The following is a 27,082-nucleotide window of genomic DNA, read 5'->3' as shown; positions in this document are numbered from 1 at the left end:
GATATACAAATAGCCAAAAATCATATGAACAGATGTTCAACATTATTAGTGGTTAGGGAAATGTAAATCAGTGAGATGCCACCTTGTGTCCATTAGGATAACAAATTACAGGGTTTTTTGGGGGTTTTTTGTTTTTTTTTTAGATAGGAAATAAGTCCTGGAAAAGATGTAGACAAAGGGACCCTTCTTATATTGAGCTGAAAATTGGGCAATCATTATGGAAAACAGCTTGGTGGTTTCTCAGGAAGTTAAAGTAGAAATACTAAAATGTTCCAGCACTTCCACTTCTAGGTAAAAACTGCCAAAGAACTGAAATCAGGGATTCAGATATTTGTACTTCAATGATCATAGAAGCAATATTCATAGGAGCCATAACATTGAAGAACAATTCAAAGTTTTGTCAAATGATGAATTAATGAACAACATATGGAAAAAGCATACATGGACTATTCAGCCATAAAAAGGAATTAAGTACTAAATATTATAATATCGATGAATTTCAAAGGCCACATATGATTTTATTTATTTATTTATTTATGCTTATTTATCTATTTATGTTTGTTTATTTTTCATTTCCAAGGAATGAACCCAGGACCTCACAATGGTAGGCAAATACTCCAACACTGAGCTAGCCCCACTCCTGATCATCTTTACATAAAATATTCTGAGTAGGCAATCCACAGGGACACAGCAGTTTGGTGGCTGTGAGCGGCTGTGGGAAGAGGAGAATGTAGAGTGACTGAATAAAATAAACATTATAGAGCCTCTATTTAGGGTGGGAATAGAAAAGTTCAAGAAAGCGGACAAGGTTATGCACCATTGTGAATATTCTTAGTGCTGCTCAATTATACACTTTCAAAAATCTTAAATAGTAAATTTTATGTAATGCATGTTTTACTACAAGAATGACAAAATTTAATCTAAACATGAAACCAAGCATTGCTCAGAATTTAGGATGAGCTCGGGGAAAAAGGATGTCCTTGAAGCAGACAGTAGAAATCATGGTAAAGAGCCCTGCACTAAGGTAAATGTCATCAAACAGGGTCTTCCTCCACCCTAACCCCAGGCGTACTTTAAATCAGGTGTACTTCTCTCAGGAATAACGGTGGACAGTTCCTAGGGAGTCAACTCATTCAGGTCCTGACCAGGACAAATTATACCAGTTTCTCCCATTTCTTCAAGGTTCTTGTTCACCTAATACCCCCAAATCCAAGAGATGGTGCTGTTGAATGAATATTCACAGGGGCTCAAAGAAGCTAGTAACTTACCCAAGTTTGCAGGTCGCCACCATGGGAACCACCCCATGACAAATCTATTTATGTCATCTATCTGAGGGGTTGGATTTTTTTTTCAACTTGGCTATGAGCACACTTACAGAATTCTTTTCCACCTTCAGCTTGGTAAAATATGGTGTAGTTACTAATAAAACCATTTCTCAGTTCCTTTGGAATCTCTTTCCATGAGATGGTGACTGTCTTCACACCAATGTTTTCTACCTTCGTTTCAGGACCTATGCATGGGACTTTGAGAGGACAGGGAGACAAATGAACACTGAATCACAGCCCAGCAAATGCTTCTTCACAAAGACTCTGCCAGTTCTCAGACAAAAACTAAACTGGGCAGGTGAGATATGGGATTTAGTAGGGAAATTATTAATTTGTTAGAAGAGATATTTTTCTGCACTCAGGCATCATAAGAAACAAGTAGCATCAAAGGCTAGAGACAAAATACTTTCTTCCAGATCTCTCACTTCAGTCTGGCACCCAGATCTTTCAAACATATATGTAAAGGGTAGCTATTGTCAAATAGTTGCATAGTAGGAGATATTTTTCAGTGTTAAATATGGAAGATGTTAACTTCCAAATAGATAAAAATAAAGTCTGGTCAATTCATCAGAAAAGCCTTGCTTATTGTTACATAATTTAAAATAATTTTTAACATGTTCAACTTATGATGAACTCTGTAAAAGCCCTGGGTTGGTCCTAATTGTTATTTTTGGTTGCAGTTTTATTTACATTAAATCCCTTTGGGGCTTTGGGCTAGTTATTTTATCTTTCTCAGCCTCAACTTTCCATCTATGTAATGAGAGGATTTGATATGAAATTTAATGTCCATCTTAGCTTTGAAATTCAACGACTCTATAACCTGACCCAACTGTCGAACAAACAGAACTCGCTACAAGATGTTTGCTTCGTTACAAGACAAAGGTGCAGGACGAAGGGGGCCTAAAGCAATTATGAATGAACAACATTTATCTAAATGTTGGCAAGGGCCCAGTGCTTGTTTTCCCCCAAAGGGCCTTGTTCATACATACTCTTTTCTTTGCTATACGCCTGGATGGAATATGGTTCTCCTACTTTATCTTGTAACACTGGATACACAGAGATGTTATAGCACAAAAAAGGTTTTAATTTATCTGTAAAAAAAAAAACAGAAAAATAAGCATAAGTGCAGAGCATGTCAGAGTGGAAGAAATGCTGGGCCCCAAGTTACTGTCTAAGACTTGTGAATATATTCCACTTTTCTAGTTTCCTCATCTGGAAAATAAAAAGGTGGGGTTGGATGGTCTTAAGTGACTATTCTTATTCTAAGATTTTTCTAATTAATTCTTAGAACTAAAGTCTGTGGCACTTCAATAAAAGTACAAAGCCATTCTAACGGAATAAACTCATCCAAGTTTGTAAATAAAAAAAAAAAGAAAAATTACAGAGCTATCCATGAAGAGATCAGTAGGAGATTCAATCCCTTCTCCATCACTTGATTTTTTTTTTTTTCCATTTGTACAGGGGATCGAACTTGGGTCCTTGCGAGGCAGGCAGTGGAACCACTGAGCTAAATCCCCAACCCATCACTGTATTTATCATATGACTTTGGGGAACTGCAGGATAAAACATGAAATCCATCTGGCAGCAGCAGGTTACCCCAGAGAACTCAGATATCACAAAGTATAGCTCTGCTACCTGCCTGCATCACTGTACAAGTATATTTCTTAATATGGATGCCATTACATTCCCTGTGTGAGTCAACTGGGAAAGAGGCTCAGTTCTTAAACAGCCATCCAGAATGGAAGGGTGTATCCTCAGCAGGACTGATAGTCTATACTCTGCTGTTATTACTAGGATAATCAAGATATCCTAGAAGGGCTCTCTGATGGTGGGTGAGAAGATGGTGTTTTCTACCTGGCCTGAAACCCACAGCTTTCTGTACCAGGTTTTCCTGGGAAATCCCAAGAAGCATGAACTTCACTGAGCTTACACAATCTTGTCAAGTACTAGTAACCACATTTACAGCTTTGAAAATAAAGTTAAGGATTTTTTAAACTAGCTAAAATGAAACCAAATCTTTCACAAGGGGAATATGCAATTCCATGCTAGCTACCTTGATGGACTGTCCAGTTCTTGGCCTGAGACACAGATTCCCAGGAAAAGGCAGAGAGCTCTGAGTCCAAATCTGGGAACCATTCAACCATCCATGTGTCTACCACCGTACAGGAACATTGCCATTCCACCACCAGCTGGTCTTGAACAAGGCAGACCTGCATAGCCTCGATACACTGAAATGCTGAAAGGAAAAAACAGGACTGCTTCACAGCTACCCAACTCACCCCAAATGAACCAACCACACTGGCACTCATTCAGTACCAGAGTTGTGAAAGAAAAGTCTGAACTCAGGATCTCCCCGGACAGTGCTGTTTATTATATCCTCTTCTATTATGTTATATACAGCGCTCTTACTATATCCTCTTTTTTGTTGTTGTTTTGTTTTGTTACTCAATCTTACTCAATAGTTTTGATGATTAAGTGCCTTTTTTTTTTTTCAGTGCTAGGGATCAAACCTAAGGCTTTGCACATGCTAAGGATGACTTTACCACTTAGTTTGACCCGCAGCCCTAAAATAATCTGCCTTTATTTCCTCAAAATTGATCTGTTTCCAGAAACTGATTTCTCTTAAGAACTACTGACTCAAAAGCTACACCTTCCATATCCATAGATGTTACTGCAATTAAAAGAAAAGTAAACCTGAGAGGGAAAAGGAATCTCCCAACATGTATGTATATAGTATTTAGGAGTCTTGCCCTTGTAAGGCACAATTTATGGGTCTGTTTCCCAAACTGAGCCTGTATGAGACACTCTCAAGGTTAGTCCTAAAAGCAAAACCAGGTAGTTTGTCAACCTCCGAAGGCAGTTCTGAGACAGGGCCACTGAGGCACGAAGAATACATGAAGCTTCATGCAACAGGCGGGCAAGGAGCACAGAGTCTAGTTATCAGTCCCACCTCATCCGAAGAGCTTATGCTTTCTCTTTCCTGTTTTTCTGGGCTTACAACCTGAAACATCCTTAGCTAGTCCAGGCCAAAAATCACTACTGGAGCATTGGAATCCTTACCTTGACTTTTAGACCCTCTCAAGGCTCCTTCTTACTTCACTTGGTTGGATAACTCTGAAATGTAACTTATACTCTATAATCTCCCTAAAGGATATAGCAGGATCCACCTTTCCCTAGATTTTTATCTCAGGCTATATTTTATAGGATGAATAGTACCCCACCCCTCCAAAATCCTAGTCCTAGAGAATATGACATTATTTAGAAATAGGGCCATTACAGATAAAATAAGATTTTGGGCCCTTAACTCAGTATGATACGTGTCTCATAAGAAGAAGGGAATTTGGACACAGAAATAGACACACAGGCAGCTGGCAGCATGAAGTCTGAGGCAGAAATTAGAGTTACTGGAGATGCCAAAAGCCAGGGAATACTTGAACTACTCTAGAAGCAGGAAGAGGCAAGGAAGACACTAGGGACTTTAAAGGGATTATGGCCCAACGTACAACATGATTTTAGAGCTGTAACTACCAGAACTGTGAAACAATACATTTCTGTTACTTTAAACCATAGGTTTGTGGTACTTTGTTACAGTAAGCCCAGGACAAGATAGTACCTTTGTCTGAGCCTCCTTCCCTTGCCTGGCTTATTTCCTGCACTTCCTCTCTGATCTCCCTGGAGGCCCTTTCCTAATGACTTGCCAGCAAATCCTGACCTGAAGTGAGCCCTGCTTCTGTACTCCTTCTCCTCACCAATGTGGGAGCTCTGAGGAGCAAGAGGAGCTGGGTCTAAACTGCCAAGTGTGCCACAGAGCGAGGAGATTGTGAGGGGTGTGGAATAGTTTCACAAAGCCATAAGTCAACCATGAAAGAGGAAGGGCTGATTTCATTAAGCATGCTCAAAGAGAAGTTTCCAAATCATCATTCTACTAAACATAAACTAATTGCCACCCCTACCATCATTTAGCAAGAACTTTTTGAGTAATTACTCCAATTACACCACATTCTCAAGAGTGGCAGAAAATAGATCCTTCCTGGAAAAGGAGAAGTGTCTTGACTGCTAACACCACTATTTCTTGTGACGTGCATGGCCATCTTTCCCACATGACCACAAATGTAGCTGTCATTTCCAAAATAGTGGAATGAATTAAGTTCCTGAACGGAGGTACTACTACAGTAATAATTAGCATCAGAAAGAGCATTTTACATACAGAATCTCATTTAATCTTTCCAGTACTCTAAGTAGAGCCTCCCGTTACAACCAGCTGACATATGGACAACTTGGGTTACAACCAGAATTTTAGTTTTAATTTACAACCAAAGTCTTGAGTTATGAACCAAATGCTGGCTGCTTGTGCTTCCAGATGGTCTCAGATACAGATTTAACCTTTAAAGAGTTGTGGGAGGAACATTACAACATCATTTCCTGTGTGGGGTTGAGAAATCCTGGGCCAATGTCTCCCTAAGGACACTGAGATCTGCCTTGTACAGGAGCGAGACTACTTTGAAGGCTGTGTAGCAGAGCCTGAGCCTTCAATTGACCAACTAGAGTTATAACAAGCCTTCAGAAACGAATTAAGTTCATAAGTCAGGAGTCCACCATATTTTACAAGTAGTTTAGGATTACAGAGATTAGGTAACTTGCTGACAGTTAATTCTATCCTGTAAAATAGTGACAATTTCAAACAAATCAATGAACTACATGGAAGGTCCATACTTTCACTGTCCCGTTTTTTGGGTTTTTTTTTTTGTGTGTGTGGGAGGGGGGAGATGGTACTTCAGAATAAATCCAGACCTTTCACACTGAGCTACATCCCCAGTCCTTTTCTAAATTTTTAATTTTATTTATTTATTTATTTATTTTTTGTACCAGGGATCAAAGTCAGGACCTCATGCTTGCAAAGTAGGCTCGGTGCCATTGAGCTAAATCCCCAGAAAATTTTTTAAATTTTTGAGCCAGGATCTCACTAAATGGCCCAGGCCATGCCTGAATTAATAATCCTCTTGCCTCAGCATCTCCGAGTGCTGTGACTGGGATTACAGATATGCACTTCCATGTCATACCCTATTCTTAAACCTCACCATTCTGGGGCCTCCCCAGGAAACTATTTACTAGTAGTAACTTCATTAACAAAAGACATATGTTCTAGCAATATATGCATTTGTGAAAAAACTTATCACTAGATACTGGACAGACAGGAACTACGATGTTAGGAACTAAGGATCACAAGAAATACTGCTAAGCACTATTACAATAATAGCAAGTTAACTCAAAATACAAAATATGAATATCTAGGAGTTCTAAAGTGAGGTTAGCATAGTTTTATAGGAAGAGAAGAAATGGAGGAGAGCTGCAAAGCCTAGAGCTGATTGTATAAATGCCTGAACTAGTCTGTGGCTAAGCAAATAAGGAGGTGGCAAATTGGAGAATATATTCCTTGGCTATGGGAAACTCACTGCTGAATATCTGCTCTATGCCAACTGTTCCATGCTATTCAAGGTACTGGAAATTAGACTTTTAAAAAGAAGAGGAAAAAGGGCCAGGGATTTAGTTCAGTGGTGCTGCTGCCTGCCTTGCAAGCTCAAGGTCCCAAGTTTGAAAAAGAAAGAAAGAAAGAAAAAATTCCCTGCCCTCATAGGACAGGCATTCTATTGAAGGAGAAAAAGGTAATAAAATAATGAGAAAACATATTGAACAAGGGAAAGCACTAAATTTGATAGAGAAAAATAAACCAAAGAAACGAATATCAATTGCTTGCAATCCTTGAAAAAGAATCAAAGAAGGCGTTATATTCCAAAACAGGATATGAAATATGAGATCACCTGGGAGAAGTGAGATGTTCAAAACTACTTATCAAAAGTATAATGAACAGCTGGGCATGGTGGCACACACCTGTAATCCCAGCACTCAGGAGGATGAGGCAGGAAGAACACCAAGAGTTTGAGGTCAGCCTGAGTTACATAGTGAGTTCAAAGCCAACCTTAACTACATAATGAAAGTAGCAATACATTGGTAGTTAAACAGAAGGGGGAAATTGGGAGAATGCAGGAAATGAGCACTAAGCCACAGCTGGGGCCACAGTTGATCCCATGTACAGGGAAGATTCAAGAGAGGCTTTGGTTACTGAGGACAAATGTTTCAAATATGGACATTTTCATGTGGCTCAATCTAGTTTTCATCCACCTGGACTGGAGCAAATATAAGCCACATGTAAAGCCTTTAGGCTTATGATTATATACTCTAAGAATATATAAAGCCTCTAATATTTATTACAGGCTGTTCTGAAGGACCTTTATTTCAAGGGGCTTATTAGTTACCAGTAGATTCTGTTTTCTCCACCACAACCTAAAAAGTCTTTACTTTCTTTTCATTTTGACTTAAGAGAAACAACTGTCATTAAGAAGACAAAAACTGAGGCTGGGGATTTAGCTCAGTGGTTCCACTGGCTGCCTTTCAGGCACAAAGTCCTGAGTTCAATTCCTGGTACCCCCCCCAAATAAATAAAATTGAAGGAAGAAGACAAGAAATCTTCCTTGATGAATTGGACAGGACCAGGCATCCAAGTAAGAATATTAGGCTCCTCTTACGCTTCTCATGAATATCTGGAATCTTCAGGGTAGATGCTATAGAGTTCCCAAGAGAATTATATGAAGTCACAGACACCCTATAGGTCTCGTCTCCAAGATGCAGGTCAAGCGTCTGGTTAGTGGTCCTCATCTCTGTGACGTTAGTGGTGTTTTCTGGAAAGTACCGTATATTGTAGCCAAGTGTTTTCTCCAGGACTGGGGCTCCTTTTGCCTTCTGAACCCAAAGGAAACAAAATTTATTTGCAACACCAAAAATAAAAAAGACATTCAGATAGTTATAAGTGGGATGGAGAGTCAGGGTGGGCAATGTTAGCTATTAGATGCTAAAATACAATCATGTATGTATCCATCAAGGATGAATAATGTACTCCTGAAGTAATATTAACAGCTCAAATGCCAGAGGGGGAATATACTTGGTATAAACCCCTAATATAAGTTCAATTTCGTGAGGCTGACCTACAAGAGTGCCTAAGCCAGTGTAAACAAGCCACTACCATTTCTTCCGGCTGTATCTTTACTCTTGCATACATGGGCAGAAGGGTAAAAGCATTTCTTCTAAGTCAACCTTAATTCTGGTCTGATCTTTGATCATCTCTTTCCTGGAAGCCTCCAAAAACCAGAGAGTGCTCATGTCCTTGTCTTTTATGTCCACATCTCCCCCTCTAAGGAGAGAGCCCACTTCCCTGGGGCAGCCCCCACCAGGCATCCAGCTGGGAGGACTAAAACATCCAGGCGCCTTGACAGTCCCAAATCCTTGGAGAGAAGCCTAAAGTGGAATCCCAGGGGCTCTGAGCCAAATTCTTATTTTCAGCCTTGAGCTTGGACCTACTAACCAGATGTTTTGCATAGGAGTCAAGATGTTAAGTTTTCTCAGGAATTATAAGGTTTCTTGGTTTTTTAGTTTCCGTCATTGATTAAAAACATAGATGGTGCAAAATGACTCAATGTATGACTCAGGCAGAAGTTACTTTGGAAGCTACTTTGGCCCTTTGTCTTGTCAGTTTAAGAATTTCCTTTACATAGACCACAGCCTAAAAGACTAGCTAGAATCTTCCTAATGACTATGGTCCTTTATCTCACAAGACAACACATTATTTTCTTAAAATAAGTTTTACTGAGATATAATATGCATTCTACAAAATTCACTGTTGGAAAGTGTACAGTTCAGCAGTTTCAAAGGATATTCACATGCAAATGCAACTAATCTTAGAGTACATATTTTGGTACATACTTTATTAGGCAACTCAAATTCTTAGAAAATTCTCCTCTTGAGGTGAAAGGAGGAACAATTCCTGAAAAGGACAGAATGAGGCCTTGAAGCCCATCTCATATTCTTTACAGGCTGGTCTACTTGACCCTTACCCTCCTATGTAGCTAAGATAACATGTGGTTATGTGTCATTGTTTACTTTCAATGTTTAGAGTTATCTGTTTCTATACTTGATAAACAAGAAAGAAATCACAACATCTGGAACTGTTTTTCAAAGGTTTCCCAACACCATGTTATACTGTGGCCTCTGAAATCTGAGAGTATCCCACAGCCCTGGGAATGCTGGGGTAGAGTGACAAAGGCAGAGGTCCTCCAGCCCTGAAGTAATTGGGATCGGGGTATCATGTGGCAAACCAGGGTGATTGCTCCCTTTTTAACGGTGTTTTAACTTGCCTGAACATTAGTAAGTATGAGATAACATGATGCGTATTTCCCGAGAATTCTGGAAACATATGAAAGAATTTTGACATTTAACTTTTTTCTACTTTTTTTAAACCCCCAATTATCATTTCTCTCCCATTTCTCTTTTCTTTTTTTCTCTATTTGTCCTTTTCTTTTCCTGTTGAATTGTCTCCCTTCCTTTTCTGTTGCTTTCTTATGTTCCTCTCCTATCACCTCCTTTTTTCTCCTCTTCCCTGTTTCACCTACCTGTCTTCTCCCTGTTCCTCACTCCCAGGTTTCTACACTAGAACAGACCATTGGGTCCCTCTTCTGCCTGTGCACCTCGTATCATTGCTCAAAGAGACACATGTTGGCAGTGACTGAGATATGTTGCCAATGACAGTCAGTGCTCTCAGTCTCGCCTCGCATTCCAGTGGAGGCCAGCCAGGAATGAATGGCTTCTTCCAGCCACAATGCCTCTCACATTTACACTTTGTAACTGCCCAAAATGTTAATGTTTCAGACAAAAGAGGAGGGGTCACCGGGTGTCTGTACATTCCAGCCATCTATAAGATGACTTATGGGGCTTTCCCAAACTGGGCAATGATATGAGGTTAGAGGCATCATAAAGCCCTGTAGGGAATGAAATTCAGGAGGCTAAGTTTCAGGAATTACAATATTTAGAGAAGTAACAGACCCAGGATTTTTTCAAAAGCAAATAAACAAGTCAATAACTCAAAGGAAAGTCACCTTCCATAGCAACCGCACTGGCCTTCTCCCATCCTCTTTAACTGGTTTCAAAATGCGCCACAGATCCAGGACATGTGGAACTGAAGGGAGTAAGAGTGAGAAGTCAACTCAGACAAAGAGAGACAGGGAAGTCAGCGGGGCTACCTACCTGTTTAGAAAATGCACCTGGTAAGGATATGCTTGAGGGAGCCAGCAGGAGGAAGGGACAGTGGAGTAATGGCAGCCTGTTTAGGACCAATGAGGTATTTATTTTGTGGTTGAAGCATTGGAATCAACCAAAGTTAAAAAGAAAACTTCTCTTGGGTCTGATGAGTTAAAGTAAAGTTTTTTAAAAGTACAGTAGATCTCAGGTAGTACTCAAAGCTGGATAGAAATGTGAATAATATGTCCTCCAAGATATAATACATAGCACATATAAGGTGGGACTGACAGATTACTGATAAGGAGATGTATGTATATAAAATTTATACTATGTCTACTTTCAAAAAGGATAAAGCTGCATACTTACAATGTTATAAAATGTAATAAAAAATAGGAAAGGATCAGGAAAATAATCTTCATTAGGCCCTTCCTGAGCCCTAAATCTAATGCTGGACTTGCCAGCAGGAAAAGTGAAAAAAAAAAAAAGAATCATATTATTGCATATTTCTTATGGCCTGATAAAAGGGAAACACAAAAATTCATATGAATAGGTAATTATTTTCTGGTTAAAGAAAATGAATTTATAAACAGATTTTACCACATGATTCCTCTCAAAAAGGACACAGAGTAATTTAAACACTAATGTCTACAAGCCCCAGTGAGCAAAAAGCATAGGAATATTGCATATGTAAGTTTCTTATACATTACAAGTGTTTTCTATAAAACCCAAGGGCATAAATTAGGACTTAATTTTTTTCAGTAAGAAAGATAGTCTAAAACCACATAGTTCAGGGTTCTGATGATCTAACTATACAGAGATAAAATTTACAAAAACAAGAAAATTACATTTCATTTGTTTCCTGGATTATTTCTCTCAATATGTCTCAAGAAAGTTTTGGCATACATAGTTGTGCATGGTGAGACCCTATCTCTAATAATAATAATAATAAAAAGTTTGGCATGGAATGTATCCCTGACAATTTATAGGTCAATGCTCTGACATGCACCTGAAATGTCAGAATGCTGCTTAAATTATGAACCATACCCTTTAGCCAGTGGAGGGAAGCAGAATGCTACAAAGAACTGTCCAGGAGGCTAGCAGCCTGGAATTAGCAGAAGAAAAGGAAGATCCTTAGCGGAAGAGCTGAAAAATATTACTCTCTGAATCCCTTCCTGAGGAAGTCACATGGCTGGGGACACATAATTAGGTCTACAAAGAATGAGCCCATCACTAAGATCTGAACCACGTTAGTACTGAGAGCTTGTCTTTAGGGATCTTTTTTTAAGTTTAGGTGATTGGGTACCTTCAAATGAAGTTACTGAGCTCCAGTAAAGATAACCTTAAAATAAAGAAAAGTATACCAAAGGGCAATTAAGTCAATAACTTGTTTAACCACGTTTGCAGAAGTCAGTGTGACTAACATGTTCTAGCTGTTAAAATCAAGTCTCCCAATAAGATCCATTGTAATTTTGTTTAAACAATTTATGAGATGATTGATGTGGCTTAAACTTTACAAATGACTTCATCTAAATTCCACTAAGGTATTATCTTAAAGATTCTGCCAGGAATTTTCTGATTTCCCAACAGTCTTCAACAGAACAGCCAGTACTCACCGGTCTCAGAAAGAGAACAATAGACCAGTTTCAGCCTGTCTACATGTAAGCAGAGTCAGAGTTTCTCTCACAGACAGCCTTAGCACAAGGCAAATTGTCATTAGATATTCAAAGTAACCCCCAGAATTGGAGGGACTCTCTGACTTGCAGAAGTTCTGTTCAAGTCACGTAGAGAGTCAAACTCAGGGATAATAATATTGAAAGTAAGAAAAAAAAATTTTTTTAAGACAAAGAGATCATTAAAATCCAGTCCTAGATACTCATCTCAAGGATAAATATGAGAAAGTTTGAACTGATTATTATTTGGGGGGGCGGTCCAGGGATTGAACTCAGGACCTTGCTGCACTTGCAAGGCAGGTGGCAGAACCACTGAGCTAAATTCCCAGCCCTTAAACTGATTATTAATCAATCATTCTAGACACTTGATTAGAAATATGAGTAATGTTCTCCTTAGATTTGCCTCATAGTAGCCAATTCGTTTTAGTAGATGTCAGTAATGAGTTAGTTTAATCAGGCATTTTCTTATTTAATTTAAGGCCATAATATTGCCTACAATATGATCTGGTCTTTGCAATACAGACTTCGTAAAAGATGCAGTTTTTAATATGATAGTTGCCTATCTAGCATGTAAATCTTCTAAAATTATTACAGACAATTTTCCTTTGACCATGAATGAATGATGGGTTTTCAATTTAAAATAATAATCCCTATTTGAAAAAAAATTAAAATTTTCTGAGTCAACCAAAATATCTCTGTTTTCAAAGATGTCAATTGCCTAGGCTGATACAGTAGCAATCTCATGCTATACTGTTTCTATTACAGTATAAGTATTCCCACAACCACCATTAATCAGAAATATACTGGTTATCTTGCCAAAGACTAAAAGCAATAATAATAATAGATAACTCTTTCTAAGCATTTTACCTGAATTATCTCATTTAAACCCCATAGTCCTATAAATAGATATAGCTATTCCCACTTCTGAAGCATAGAGAAATTAAGCAATTGCCAAATATCATAAGCTTTTAAATAATAAAGCCAAGAATTTAAGCAGATTATAGAGATATTTAAATGCTTAAATATAGGTAAGTAGCCTTCATCATATATTGAAATCGAAAAGAAAGTAGGTAGTACTTCATATTTAACTTAGAATTTTTCAAATAATTAGAAAGATTTGAAGTGGTATATATAAAAACAACTAAATTTCTTTGTAAAATGAGGAAAAACGGAGTTTATAAATTGGAAAATTAGAAATTAGGTTTTGCCAGGGGGGTTAGGGTGTGAGTTTTTTGTTGTCGTTGCTGTTGCTGTTTTGTTTTTTGAGACAGGGTCTTGCTATGTAGTCTAGGCTGGCCTTGAACTCACTATATAGCCTAGGCTGGTCATGAACTCACAGTAATCTTTCTGCCACAACCTTCCAAGTACTGGGATCACACTTGACTTAGGGTGTGTGTTTTTATCAACTTCCTCTGGGATTCTAAAAAAAATGGATAAAAATGAAAGACTCCTGTTGGGGTAACTTTGATAAATAAGTGTTGATTCAATTGAATTAGCAAATGGCATACAGAACATCAGATACTAGTGTTGTTGCTAATTAATCTTCCCCAGTCTAACTGAATGAATCAATCCGATGAAATAGTAAATCTTGTTTGTGACAGAAAAACTAATTGAGAAAGTTGACATGAGAAGAGTACCTGGATGTGAAGAGCGAACCATGCTAAAAACTCTGAGCCATAAAATCTCCAGAAAAGAATGACAGTGACAGGAAGAAGAGCTAGACAAAATACCATCATACCTGAGGTAGTGCTTCATCACCAAACTCCCTGCTAAAGAGTAGCAGAGGAAGAGGACAACTTAATGATACTACACGGGTTTTTTCTAATATTTTTAAAGGACTCTCCTAAGACATAGACAATACTAACTGACCATCCCAAAAGATTATAACCATTGGGACATTTTTCCTGTGCAATTAATGTGTTGATATTTGTAAGCTATTAAATTTGCAATTGATTGGGCCCTTAGAAACAGTGTCTGTAGAATGTCAATGTGGTTTAACCATATATAACTTTAATCAAAAGTTTACATTAGATCTATATCTTAACTGTGTTTTACTATGCATTTTTATTTCTTCAAAATTTATATATCCCTGACATATGTCAGGCACAATTCTAGGCACTTCAGCACATAATGATTTTGGATTTCCTGTGACCTTCCCCACATGACTACACCATGGCACAGAAGCATCTCAGGATGAGGAGGGTCTTCACAGGCTGTCTAGCCCAATTCTTCATCTGCTGCCTGAATCTCTGTTCCAAAGCTATATGCTCTACTGGGAAGTTCAAACAAAGCACAAACATCTCTAGTGGGGAATACAAAATTCAGAAGGCATCAGATTGATTCTAGAATCTTATATAAGGGTGAACATGCCAAACATCAGTTAATACCAACTTGGTCTCACAGGAAAATCAAGCAGAAGCCAGAGGAATAAATTGTTGGACCAGCAGCATAGAAGTTGACCCCAGATGTTACCTAAGGCCAGTACGGGATTTTATTATGCGTAGATCCTGCCTCTTTCCTTCCCTTGCTGTCATTACAAATGTGGCCTTTTTTTTCCTTTCATTAGTTATATGTTTATATTTTTAGTAGTAGTTTCAGGGTTTACAACATATACTTTGAAAAAAAATCATATACTTTGAACTTATCAAATTCCTTTAAATGATATGCTACCATTTCATGTAGAGTGTAAGGACCTCAGAGAGTGTTAAAGGTAAGATCCTTTACTTTGGGGCAAACCCGCTAAGGTAACAAACACCAATCAAAGGAATGCAGCTCCCTCCCAGGGGTCAGTAGGCTTGTGGAGAGGAAGCATGCAGATTCTCCAGTCTCTGCAATTGCAGGATTCCATGATTCCCGAGCTTGGAACATGACAACAATCCATCAGGTCTAGGCGGAGGCAGCCCTATCCCACAGGAAGCAAACAAGGGAGCAGTTTACCTTCCTCCTCTGTCATTCCCATTTTCTCTTGGCTCCAGTCACTCCAAATTCTTGACTTGTTGGTTTTACAACGCAGAGAAATGATATATTCAGTAGAAGCCTGCAGCCCTGTGAGGTTGTAGACCTCAGTTTCACTGAAGTTGACTTCCATCTACAAGACAGAAAACATCTTGAGCTGAAATGGAGATAGTACATCTTATCTTTCCATTTTCCCTCTTTGCATCTCAAAGCTTGCTTCAAGAATTAATAACAGTGTACCTCAAATTTTAAAATACAGCATCTTCATAAATAAATATACACATGTGCTTAAATATGGGGAGAATTTGTACCTAAATAGGTGTGAATCACACCATAAACCAGCACCTCTCTGCTCAGTTTCTGTCTCAGCTATCAGAGCAGAGACTCCTATCTCTTGGCAGGTTGCATGACATTCTGGAAGATGCAAGTCAGAGACCCAAGGAAGAAGAAAGATGTATAAATCAATTTTCTTCTCTCAATTTCAGTTTCTCATTAGTAAAATCTCAGTTTTTCACTAGTTTTTTAAAATCTCCTAAAGTCTCTTCTGCATCCAGCTCTCTGGTGGAACTAAAAATTTAGCTATTAATTTCTGAGCACAGTTATCATTGCCACAATTAAAATATTTAGCTGTTGGTTTATGAAACTTACATTGAGTCAATTAATGAAAAATCAGTTGCCTAAAAGGATGCCCATTTTGTTAATAAGCACACAGCACAGTCCCACAGACCCCTGCAAAAGAAGGAAGTCCTGATACAGATGTACATAACAGCCGTGAAAGGAAAAGAAGTAATTACAGTCCTGGGCCTAAAAGAAATTGAGCAAAAGGAGAAGTGTGTCTGTGACAAAAAGTTGTGTATCCCAGATGCAGAGGGACATTTCTGAACTCCCAGCCTAGTGTTGTGGAGGCAGAGCAAGAAGATGGAATCCAATGACAGTTTTGCAGCTGAAGCCCAGGTTCCCTGAGCATCCTCTTCCGAACAGAAGATACTGTGGCAGAAAACTAGAGTTGTGGGAGCAAAACTTACAAGAAACTATCAATAACTATCATTACTGGGCCCAGCTGGAACAGCACTGAGACCCTTAGGAGAGGCCCTACCACACAATGCCATCCATATATAAATTATAATACAAATAATACTAAACTATACAACAAGGGGAAGGAAGTCTAACAATATTTTCCTTTATTTTTCATGCTTTAAGAATGCATATAATCTTGGGCCAGGGATTTAGCTCAGTGGTGCCAATGCCTGCCTTACAAGTGCAAAGTCCCAAGTTCAATCCCCAGCATAGTCTTTTTTTAATAAAGTCTTCCAATTTTTCCTCCTGCTTTGTTCTTATCTTCCATGCTTATGTGTCTTAGTAGTTCTCACCATGCACATGCTCGGAAACCCTGCTTAATGTAGCCACATATGCCTGTTGTTCCCAGCCCGTCTCAGAAGAACCAACACAAGCTATTCAGTCATTCAAACAATTTGCCTTTAAAGTTCCTTTAATCTTGACTTTCTGTTAGCCTATATACTGTTAGCCTCACAGGGCCCAGGATCAACTGATCCTTTGCATACAGCCTTAGCTTTAAAACTTCCTCACTAGGAGAAAAAAGGAAGGGGTCTGAAGGAAGAGAAGGAAAGGGGGAAGATGATAATGGAAAAGAGGGGAGGGAGAATGGTCAAAGTGTGTTATATGTATGCATGAATTAATATGCGAGAATGCAACCCACTGGTCTGTACAACTAATATGCACTTTTTAAAAATTCCCTTCTCGACAAAGGCACTGGAATATTGCCAAAACACTAATTAGCTCCATCAGGTTTGTTTCTAGCACTCTTTGCTCTATGCCAAATCCTAATTCATCACAAGTATTTGTCTTAAGAGATGAGTCAGAAGTTTTGGTGCAAAGCCTAAAGCAGTCTCGAAGCAGTCTGAGACTGTGACTTGTGGTAGGAAAGAAGATGAGCCTGTGCTATGCTGGTGACTGCTCTAGGGTTTCCTAAACCACAAATTAGTGTGTTTAAATTACCTCCTCAGGTTCTGGGAGAACAGTTTCAGAGCTAGCTTAGAAAGGAAGCTGGAAGGAGGAAAGGCCAACATTGTCTCTTTGAACACAGAACAAAATAAATTTAACCAAATTTTCCTTTCAGAAAGAGCACTAGGCCATGAGAAGACATAATATACATAATGTCTTCAGGTTTCCACAAGGGAAAGGATCTCATGATAGCTATCTACACAGATGAAAAAAATAGGCTAAATGAGTGTCATCATAATTAGGTATATTTATAGAAGCCTGGATTTATAGAATCACAGTCAAAGAGGAGAAGGTTGAGTTGGATGTGGTGATGCATGCCTGTAATTCCAGCTCTTGGGAGTCTGAGACAGAAGGATCACCAGGAATTCCAAGTCAGCCAGGTACACATAGTGAGTTCAAGTCCAGCCGGGAATACATACTGAGATCTTCTTTCAAAAAATCAGAAAAAGAAAGAAACGAAAAGGAGAGGCTGATGTCCTTGGTGTTCTACTGATTTAACACAGGGCTCTGATGAAGTTACCACTTTTATTAAAGACCAGATAAAGTTACAGTTACAAATCTGAACAAGGTAGAAAGAAAAATGCTAACTAAGCTTTGGGTAGCAGAACACAAAGATTCTAAGTAGGCTAAAAACAATGCATAAGATCAACATGAAGCCATTAACTATGAATAAAATACTTTAATTTAGGTTGAAAATCAAAAAATTACAAGATAGTAAAGTTGTATTTTACTAGCAAGTCTTACAAGTAAAAATATGTTTTAAAGATTGAATTGGTTTGCACTTATTAGAATGGTGATATAATTTCAGGCTGTAGAAGACAGAGAATATCTTCTGGACTCTAAAGAAAAGGTTTCTTAACACAGAAGAGCATTAAGCATAAAGGAAAAGCTTGATAAAATTTGGCAATATTAAAATTAAGGTCTGTTCATCAAAAGTTATCATTAAGAAAAGACAAGGCAGGGGCCAGGGATGCAGCTCAGTGGCACCATGCTTGCCTCACAAGCCCAAGGTCCTGAGTTTGATCCCCACTACTGGGGGGAAAAAAAAGAAAAAAGAAAGAAGTGATAAAGCAAGCTATATAGTGAAAGATGTTTAAAACACACAAAAATAAGACTCAAATAGAAATATATAAAGAACACCTATAAGTCAATTAAAATATCAAACAGATCATACAATTTTAAAAATGAAAAGGTCTGTAATCTCACTAAAAGGTAAATGCAAACAGAAAAAAAAAGCCAAATGCAAATTAAAGCCATGATTCCACTGTGTTTAGACAACAGAACACTACAAAACAATGAAAAATGTATAAACTATAGCATTGTTAGATGGGTGAAATGTTTTTTACTAATGTACATTAATTATGCAAAATATCCCACTGAGACATTTTTATACACACATATATTTGTATCATACCCATTCTCTCTACAGACCCACTGAGCTAACTCCCTGCCACCGCCCCTTTTTTTTTGGTACTGGGAATCGAACTCTGCACCAGTAAGCTAAATTCCTGGCCCCTCCATACTCCCTAACCCTCTTTCACTTTCCCCTCCCCTTCTTCTTATCTACTAATCTCCCTTCTACTTTAACACAAAAGAATCTGAAAAGTACAATATTAAGAGAATAAAGCAAGCATTAAAAATATAGAATGTATGGATTCCATTTATATATTCCTCATATAGTTCTGGCCACTCCTTCATCCTAGGTAATCAAAGAATGAGAGCATAGTTTCTTAAATTACATGGGTTTTTTTGTTTTGTTTTGTTTGTTTTTTTTTAGGCTTAACTGGTAAAAACATATTAGAAGCAAAGAAGTGATTACCATGAAACTCTAAGGAGAAGACACATAAAGAAAGGGTGGGCAGGGCCCAGTGGTCTGCTACTTGCCTCACAAGCACAAGGTCCTGAGTTCGCTCCCCCGTACAAATAAAACATAAAAAAGATTTTAAAGAAGAAAGAGTGAGCAAAGAGTTCAGGCACACTATGAATGTTGTATTTTTAACTCTGTTGGTTTATACATGAGTGCTTAATAATAATTTGTTAAATGAAACATATTATATTTACTTTTCTAAATGTGTGCCATACTTTACACTTTTATAAAAGATGGGGAAATTTTTTAAAAAATAAATGGCCAAACCATAAAATCTCTGGCAACTAACATAACTAGACACCCACTAGGACAGGATGCAAAAGCAAATTTTTCATTAGTTAATATGTCACTGTGCTCAGAATGTAAACTAGCTATGGTAGAATACTTTTCCAGTTTAAAGGGTATAAATGGAAAACTTTCAAAAAAAAGGACTCACTATAGTTTTTCTATTTTCAATGTAGAAATTGAAAAAGATGACTCAGGTCAAAAAAAGTTGTCAATGAATTTCTTCCTGGTATCCTCTAATAGAAATATTACAATGGCATAACTTACCCAGTGGGTACTATTGACTGTCTTGAATCGAAGTATATAATTTAAATCATCTGATAATGCATGGAGTTCCCAGTTTATTTGAAGCATTTTTTTGATGCCCAAAACTGGCTTCACACTTAAAATCTCAGGTGGTATAGTTTTCACTGAAAATAAAAATCACACAATTCTCATATTTGCAAAAATAATGACATTAACAACATCCACCTAAAATCAAAAGTACAATAAGCCTCAAAAGGAAATGATAGAGCATATTTTGCTGCCTTCTATGTGCAGATGGCATTAGCAATGTATTGAAAAAGGAATGCCATCTCCTTCCCTGTGATATCCAAACAAATGAACGCCCAATGAAAAGAGAATTACTCCTGTGAGTTTTTAGTAAATCAGGCTTTTACTGATGAGTATCTTATATGAGGTAGAAAGGAAGTAAAAAGTGACTAATATACAACAATAATAATATAATTATAAACAAGTATAGGTTATAGAATAAACCATAATATAATTTTTAAAGAAAGGGGAAGGACTAGGGATTTAACTCAGTGGTTCTGCCACCTGCCTCACAAGCACCAGGTCCCGAGTTTGATCCCTGGTACCTCGCCTCAAAAAAAAAAAAAAAAGAGAGAGAGGGAGAGGTCAGACAATAGAAAGTGGGCTGCTCCCTTTATCTACTCTTCCCTTCTCTGGGCCTCTTTCTTGACTCCCAAGATGGGAGAATGCTAACTAGAAAGCACCTCTCCTTTTCCTTGCATACCACAAAAATTCTATCCCCAAATCTCTCCTTGAAAATACATACTTTTATGGTTATGAAAATAGCATATGCTCAATTTTTGAAATATAAAAAACAGAAAGGGCTGGGGATTTAGCTCAATGTTTCTGCCACCTGCCTCACAGTCACAAGGACCCAAGTTCAATCCCTGATACCAAAAAAAAAAACACCCCAACAAAACAAAACAAAAAACACACCCAAAGAAACTTAAAATCATAATTCCACCCATCAGAGATAACTCATTAATATTTTGGTATATTTCCATTCATGGTTATTTCTGAATATTTGTATATCTTTTAAACCAAACTGATATGCTAAGTAAAGCCTTTGCCTTCTAAAACATTATCTCTCTACTAAACATTAGTAACTATTAAAAGTTCTTCAAATAATTTTTTAAAGCTTTATAATATTCCACTTTATGGATGAACAAGATTTATTTGACCACTTTTCTACTATTGTACATTCATAACATTTCAAATATTTCACTTACAAGACAGAAGGGAGACTACTCTCAATCAGACAGAAGCTAGTCTTAATTGGAGTCTAGAATTAAGGCACAAACAAGTATCAAATATGCATTAAATGAATGAATAAGTGGATGACAGTTTAATCCTTTCCTGCATCTCTGGTAGGTTATTTACAATAGCCTGGCTAGGTAAAACGACTTAAACATTTTTAGGGCTGCTGGCACACAGGGCCATTTTGCTTTCTGCAAAGGCTACACAAATTTCAGTTTCCACCAACAGTGTGAAAATACTCATCACATTCTTGCTAGCTAGAATTGAATAATATTGAATATACATTTTAATTGAATATACATTTTAATCTTTGTAATTCCTGAAAGATTTTGTTGGGTTTTTTGTTTGTTTGTTTGTTTGTTTGTTAATTTTTTGAGACAGGGTCTCACTATGCAGTTGAGACTGACCTGGAACTCACTATGTAGCCCAGGCTTGTCTCGAACTCAGAGAGATCCTCCTGCCTCAGACTCCTGAGTGCTAGGGATTACAGGTGTACACCACCATGCCTGGCATCCTGAAAGATTTTGGAGAGCAAAAAATTTCTACTTAGGTGACAGAATTTAAAACATTGGAAGGGGCTGGGGATTTGGCTCAATGGTTTTGCTGCCTGCCTCATAAGTGAAAGTTCAATCCCCAGTACCCCCCAAAAAAAATATATATATATATGGTAAAAATATTCAGAAAGCTTTTGGTGACTACTCAAAAAATAATATGTACTTATTATGCCTCAACTAAAAGGTGGTCATCAATCTATGTGGCCACTCCATGGGTAAACTATAAACAATTGACATATTAGGCAAATCCCCCTAACATTTATGACACCCATTTCACAGAAGAGATTTAGCGAAGTTAAATAAATCCCTACTAATAAGCCAGGCTAATACTCATCTGTTCTTAGCACAAGAATCCACTCAAGGTGAAAAGTTCCTGCCTTTACTTATTACACTAGACTGCCTCCTGTCAGAATAAATTCCTCTTAAATCTCCACTCAACGCTATCACTAATCACATACAACTTACTAATATTTTTCTCTGATGAAAATGGCTCTCAGAAGAACTCATCAAGATCTGATGTATAGTAAGTGACATTAGCAAACCTCATTTATATTCTAACCTGTCTGAAGGCAGACTAATGGAATTGTCTTGTCTGATTTGACTCTCACATGGGAAAAGTGACAGGGAAATCTCATGAAAGTTGCAGGGAGACCATAGATCTACATAAGCCTGGGGCAAGGGATTATGGATAAAGACATATTATAGACTATATAAATTCCTAAGGAAAAACTGAATGAGATTCTCTGGGAGATTAAAATATTAAAAAGAAGCTGTGAGGATGCATACTTAGAAAAGAACTGAGAAGGTCTTTTATCTAGGATGGATCCCAGGCTCGAACCAAGCCCCACTAATCTGTGAAGGATTGTCAGAACACAGAGTTAGTCTGGAAAGACTAGGAGTTGTGGATAATTTTTCAATGCTCAGCTTTCAACAACAACAAACATTACAATGAGCTCAAAGAAACAGAAAAATATAGCCCATTCAAAGAAACAAAATAAACAAACATTGTTATGGAAGTCCAGGCATCAACTTACTAAATATTTGAAAGAGCTGTCCTAAATATGCTCAAAGAGCTAAAGGGAATCATGGACAAAGAACTAAAAGAAATGAGAAAAATTATATATGAATAAAATGAGGATATCAACAAAGATAGGAATTATAAAATGGAAACAGAAATTCTGAAGTTGAAAACTAGAATATCTGAAATTATGAAGTTCACAAGAAAGGTGTAATGATAAATTTGATTAGAAAGAAGGAGGACCAAAAAACTTGGGGATAGGACAGTAGAAATTATTGGACCTGAGTAGAAAAAACAGGAATGAAGAAAAGTGAACACAGCCTAAAGGACTTGTCAGATATGATCAAGCAGAACAATTCATTATACATTATTGGAATCTTTGAAAGAGAAGAGAGAAAGAAAGGAGCAGAGTTATTAGAGAAATAATGGTCCAAAACTTCCCAAATTTAATGAAATATATCAATCTACAATCCAAGAATCTGCATAAACTCCAAGTATTATAAATCCAAAAAGATCTGTATTAAAACACATTGCAACTAAATCATAGAAAGACAAAGTATCATCAAAGCAGCAAGAAGTAACTTATAAAAGTATTCTTCAATAAGACTATCAATCAATTTTTCATCAGAAATCTTATGGTCCAGAAGACAGTGACATGATATATTTAAAGTTCTGGGAAAAAAATTAATTTAAAATTCTATATCTGCTAAAATTTTTCTTAAAAAATGAAACAGAAATTAAGACATTCACAGATAAATAAAAGTTGAAGGAATTTACCAACAGTAGACCTGCTGTATAAGAAAGGCTAAATCCACCGCCCACCCTGCAAATGCAAGGAACAGAGTTGGATCATCGTACCAAAAAAAAAAAAAAAAGAAGAAGAAGAAATGCTAGAAGGAGACTTTCAGGTTGAAATAAAAAGACACCAGACTATAACTTGATCTGGTTGAAGGTATCTCTGGTATAGGTGAATATATTGACAAATATAAAATCCACTATTATTATAATTTTGTTGATAACCTCTGTTTTATTTTGCAAAGGATTTAAAATATTGATGATTAAAAGTAATTATAAATCTATGCTAATAGATATATAATATATAAAGATACGATTTATGTTACCAATAGCATAAAGTTGGGGGGGGCAGTTGGATAAGAGTAAAGTTATGCATACAACTGAAGTTAACTTAGCATTAATTCAAATTAATCAGAACTTTAGATGTTATATGTAATCCTCATGGTAATTATAAAATGTAGAATATGCAGAAGAGGAAGTGAGAAGGAAATCAAAACATGCCACCACAAAAAGAAAAAAATCACCTAAATACAAATGAAGTCAGTAATGGAGGAAATGGATTGAATGACCGTAAAACATACAGAAAACAAATAAAATTTTAAAAGCAAGTCCTCTTATTATTAATTACTTTAAATGTAAAGGGTACAGATTTTTGCCAATCAAAAAGTCATAGATTAACAGATGTATTATTTTCAATGATCCAACTTTAGTTCTAAAGACACAAGTAAATTTAAAGGAAAAGGATAGAAAAAGATACTACATGCAAATAGTAACAAAAAGAGCAGAGGTGGGTTATTATCAGACAAAAGTGACTAAGTAAAAAACTGATTCATAACAAATACCAAAATTTTATTTAGTCTGATACTGTTAATTGTGCTAAGTTGTGAGACAAAATTAACCATGAAAAAAAGTTTAAGCAAACTACCAGTATAAACCTAAAGGACTGGGAGAGAGAATATTTCAATTAAGAGGGCTGGGGATTTAGCTCAGTGGTGCTGCCGACTGCCTCAATTAAAAACCAAACTATATTCAATATTTATAAAACATTGTCATAATCCCATACAGCTGAATTCAAATAAGGAAATATTTTATTATAAAAATGTTATTTACTAAATGTTTTTCTCTCCTAAAAGAAGTCCAAAAAAGATGTTACTTCTTAACAACCCTAAAAATAGGTTTGCAATCCTAAAAATAGTCTATAAAAAGTTTCTTCAGTTTCCCCCACAAGGAGCCACAATCAGTCCAGCACCAGGAGGGCTGCCTGGACCCTGATCCACCGCGGAAAGGATAGCCACGCCTTCCCCCACCGGGAGCCGCCATCGCTCCAGCACTAGGAAGGTAGCCGCAGGTGCCCTTGAACCGCCACAACTCCCCTACACCTCTCCACTCCCCAAACCCACCCCAACCCCCCATGCACTCTCAGACCTCCTGATTGAGCCAGTCTTTGGATCCACTCTGCAGAGGCAGTGGTGGTCATAGAGGGTATTTTTCTGAGTTCCCAACATTGAATATCTTTAAAGAAAGGGCGTGGGAAACCTGTAGTAGAAGGGTGTGGAGTTCAACTGTTCAGAAGGTTGGGGAACTCAATCTGGGCTTTGCAGCCCAAGGTCAGTCTGTGTCATGGGGTTCAGCCATCAGCTAACAGAGATCAGGGGTCTCAAGTCCTAGCTCTGTCTGAGCCCCCATCCTAAATGGTAAATATACTATACTGAAAAATTTGTTCACTGCAGATGTGTTTTGGACTGCTTCTTGATTTCAATTTAATTCAAATGGTTTAAGGGTAACAGACTAGTGACTACCACAGGTGGTCAGTTTCCAAGTTGTGCTTGATCATATTGTGTTGCTGGTTGGGATAAAGGATTGTGGTTGATTTGATGAGTTGTTTTCTCTGATGTTATGAAGATGAGAATGTCTGTGGGTCATTAGAGACCCAGAAGGTAGGGCTCAACTATATCAGGAAGGTTTGGGTGATAACCCAGAGATTAAACCAAGGACAGCCTGACAACAAAAATAAAAATGAGAAAACACTTAAGCAAGACACAAAGACAGACTTCCAGTTCACCAATGGCAAACAGTAGGACAAATGAGGTTGAAAAGGCCAATAGTGAACCACCAGGACACCCTGAACTCAAAGCACAGGAAGTAACAAAACAGACTAATGGAATCCATAAAACAGATTCAAACAGATATCCAGGAGATTAAACACTACATTGAAAGTGTATGCACAGAATAAAAGAATGCGAAGATAGGCTCTCAGATATAGAATATGAGATTGCAGTCAGTGACCATGAAAAGAGAGGTCTCTTAAAAACAGTAGGGGATCATGAGAAATCTATGCAGCAACTCCTAGATGATGCAAAGAAGAATAACATAACACTGATAGGAATCCATGAAGTAACAGGAGAAAATACAAATGGCGTTAAAAAGCTGTTCACAGAATTAATGACAGAAAACTTTCCAAACAGAGGGGAAGTGCAGTCAGTGACCATGAAAAGAGAGGTCTCTTAAAAACAGTAGGGGATCATGAGAAATCTATGCAGCAACTCCTAGATGATGCAAAGAAGAATAACATAACACTGATAGGAATCCATGAAGTAACAGGAGAAAATACAAATGGCGTTAAAAAGCTGTTCACAGAATTAATGACAGAAAACTTTCCAAACAGAGGGGAAGCATTGGACATTCAGATAAGTGAGGCATATAGGACCCCAACTAGCCACAATAAAAAAAAATCTACACCTAGACATATAATAATCAAGATCGCAGAAACCCAACAGAAGAACAAAATACTATAAGCAGTAAGAGAAAAGAAACAAATCACTTTTAGTACTTGAAATATCTCATTCCAGGCTCTCCTTGCCCCAAGGGTTTGTGTTGAAAAGTCTGCTGTGATTCTGATGGGCTTTCCTTTGTATGTGATTTGTTTCTTTTCTCTTACTGCTTGTAAGAAAAAAATATTTTAAAGAGAAACCTAGGACAAAAAGAAAAAAAATCAAAAAGAAAAACATTCCACAAAAAGAAGCTCAGGCTTAGATGGCTGCACTGCACTTGTGAACTCTATCACAAGTTTAAAACATAACACCAATTCTTTACCAATTGTTTCAAATATTAGAAGATGAGGAAACACTTCACAACAATCTATGAGACCAGCATAACTCACATACCAAGAAGCTAGCACAAGAAAACAATAGAAAAGTATCTATTATGAATAAAGACCAAATATCTTTGATACAAAAATTCCAAATTCAGCACCATATCAAAAGAACTATATACCACAACCAAATGGGATTTATCCCAAGAATATGAATATTTTTTTAACTTATGAAAATCATTCAATGCAACATACTATTTTAATATAATAAAGGAAAAATCTACATGATCATCCTAATAGATACAGAAAAGGCATTTGACACTTCTTTGTAGCTAAAATTCATAAACCATCAGTAGAATAATATTTTATCAGTTTATAAAAGGTATCAACAAAAACCCATACCAACATCATACTTAATGATGAAAGACTGGATCCTTTTACCCTAAGATTGCAAACAAGAAAAAGAATGTCTGCTCTCACCACTTCTACTTAATGTTGTACTGAAGGATCTAGACAATTGGGCAAGAAAGAGAAATAAAAGGCATGCATACTGGAAATGAGAAATAAAACTATATTTGTAGATGACACAATTTGGCATATAGAAAATTCTAAGGAATACACCAAAAACTATAGAAGAAATAAACAAGGTTATCAATTACAGTGTCAATATATGAAAACCAGTTTTATTTGTATACACTAATAATGAACAATTTGAAAATAAAATTTAAAAAGCAATTCTATTTTTTAAAACTTACATAAAAATTTAATATTTTATAAATATAACCTTACAAAGGAAAACAGTTAACTTTTTTTTTTTTTTTTTTTT

General features: G+C 37.1%; 1 protein-coding gene across 3 annotated transcripts in view; it reads right to left on the bottom strand.

The window, feature by feature from the left end:
* Il31ra (interleukin 31 receptor A) overlaps positions 1-27,082 on the bottom strand; it is a 60,046-nt gene that overhangs the window by 13,368 nt on the left and 19,596 nt on the right. For all 3 annotated transcript variants that reach the window (XM_033760939.1, XM_033760941.1, XM_033760942.1), the window contains 7 exons: positions 19,518-19,660; positions 15,059-15,209; positions 10,310-10,389; positions 7,910-8,123; positions 3,379-3,561; positions 2,315-2,416; positions 1,376-1,522 (listed from right to left, as the gene is read on the bottom strand). In XM_033760939.1, the coding sequence (XP_033616830.1) occupies positions 1,376-1,522; positions 2,315-2,416; positions 3,379-3,561; positions 7,910-8,123; positions 10,310-10,389; positions 15,059-15,209; positions 19,518-19,660 (1,020 nt within the window). The remainder of the gene's footprint in view (positions 1-1,375; positions 1,523-2,314; positions 2,417-3,378; positions 3,562-7,909; positions 8,124-10,309; positions 10,390-15,058; positions 15,210-19,517; positions 19,661-27,082) is intronic.

The sequence above is a fragment of the Fukomys damarensis genome, unplaced genomic scaffold (assembly GCF_012274545.1).
Source record: "Fukomys damarensis isolate Sample0158 unplaced genomic scaffold, DMR_v1.0_HiC HiC_scaffold_1, whole genome shotgun sequence".
Classification (NCBI taxonomy): domain Eukaryota; kingdom Metazoa; phylum Chordata; class Mammalia; order Rodentia; family Bathyergidae; genus Fukomys; species Fukomys damarensis.
This window is presented reverse-complemented; position numbering and strand designations above follow the sequence as displayed.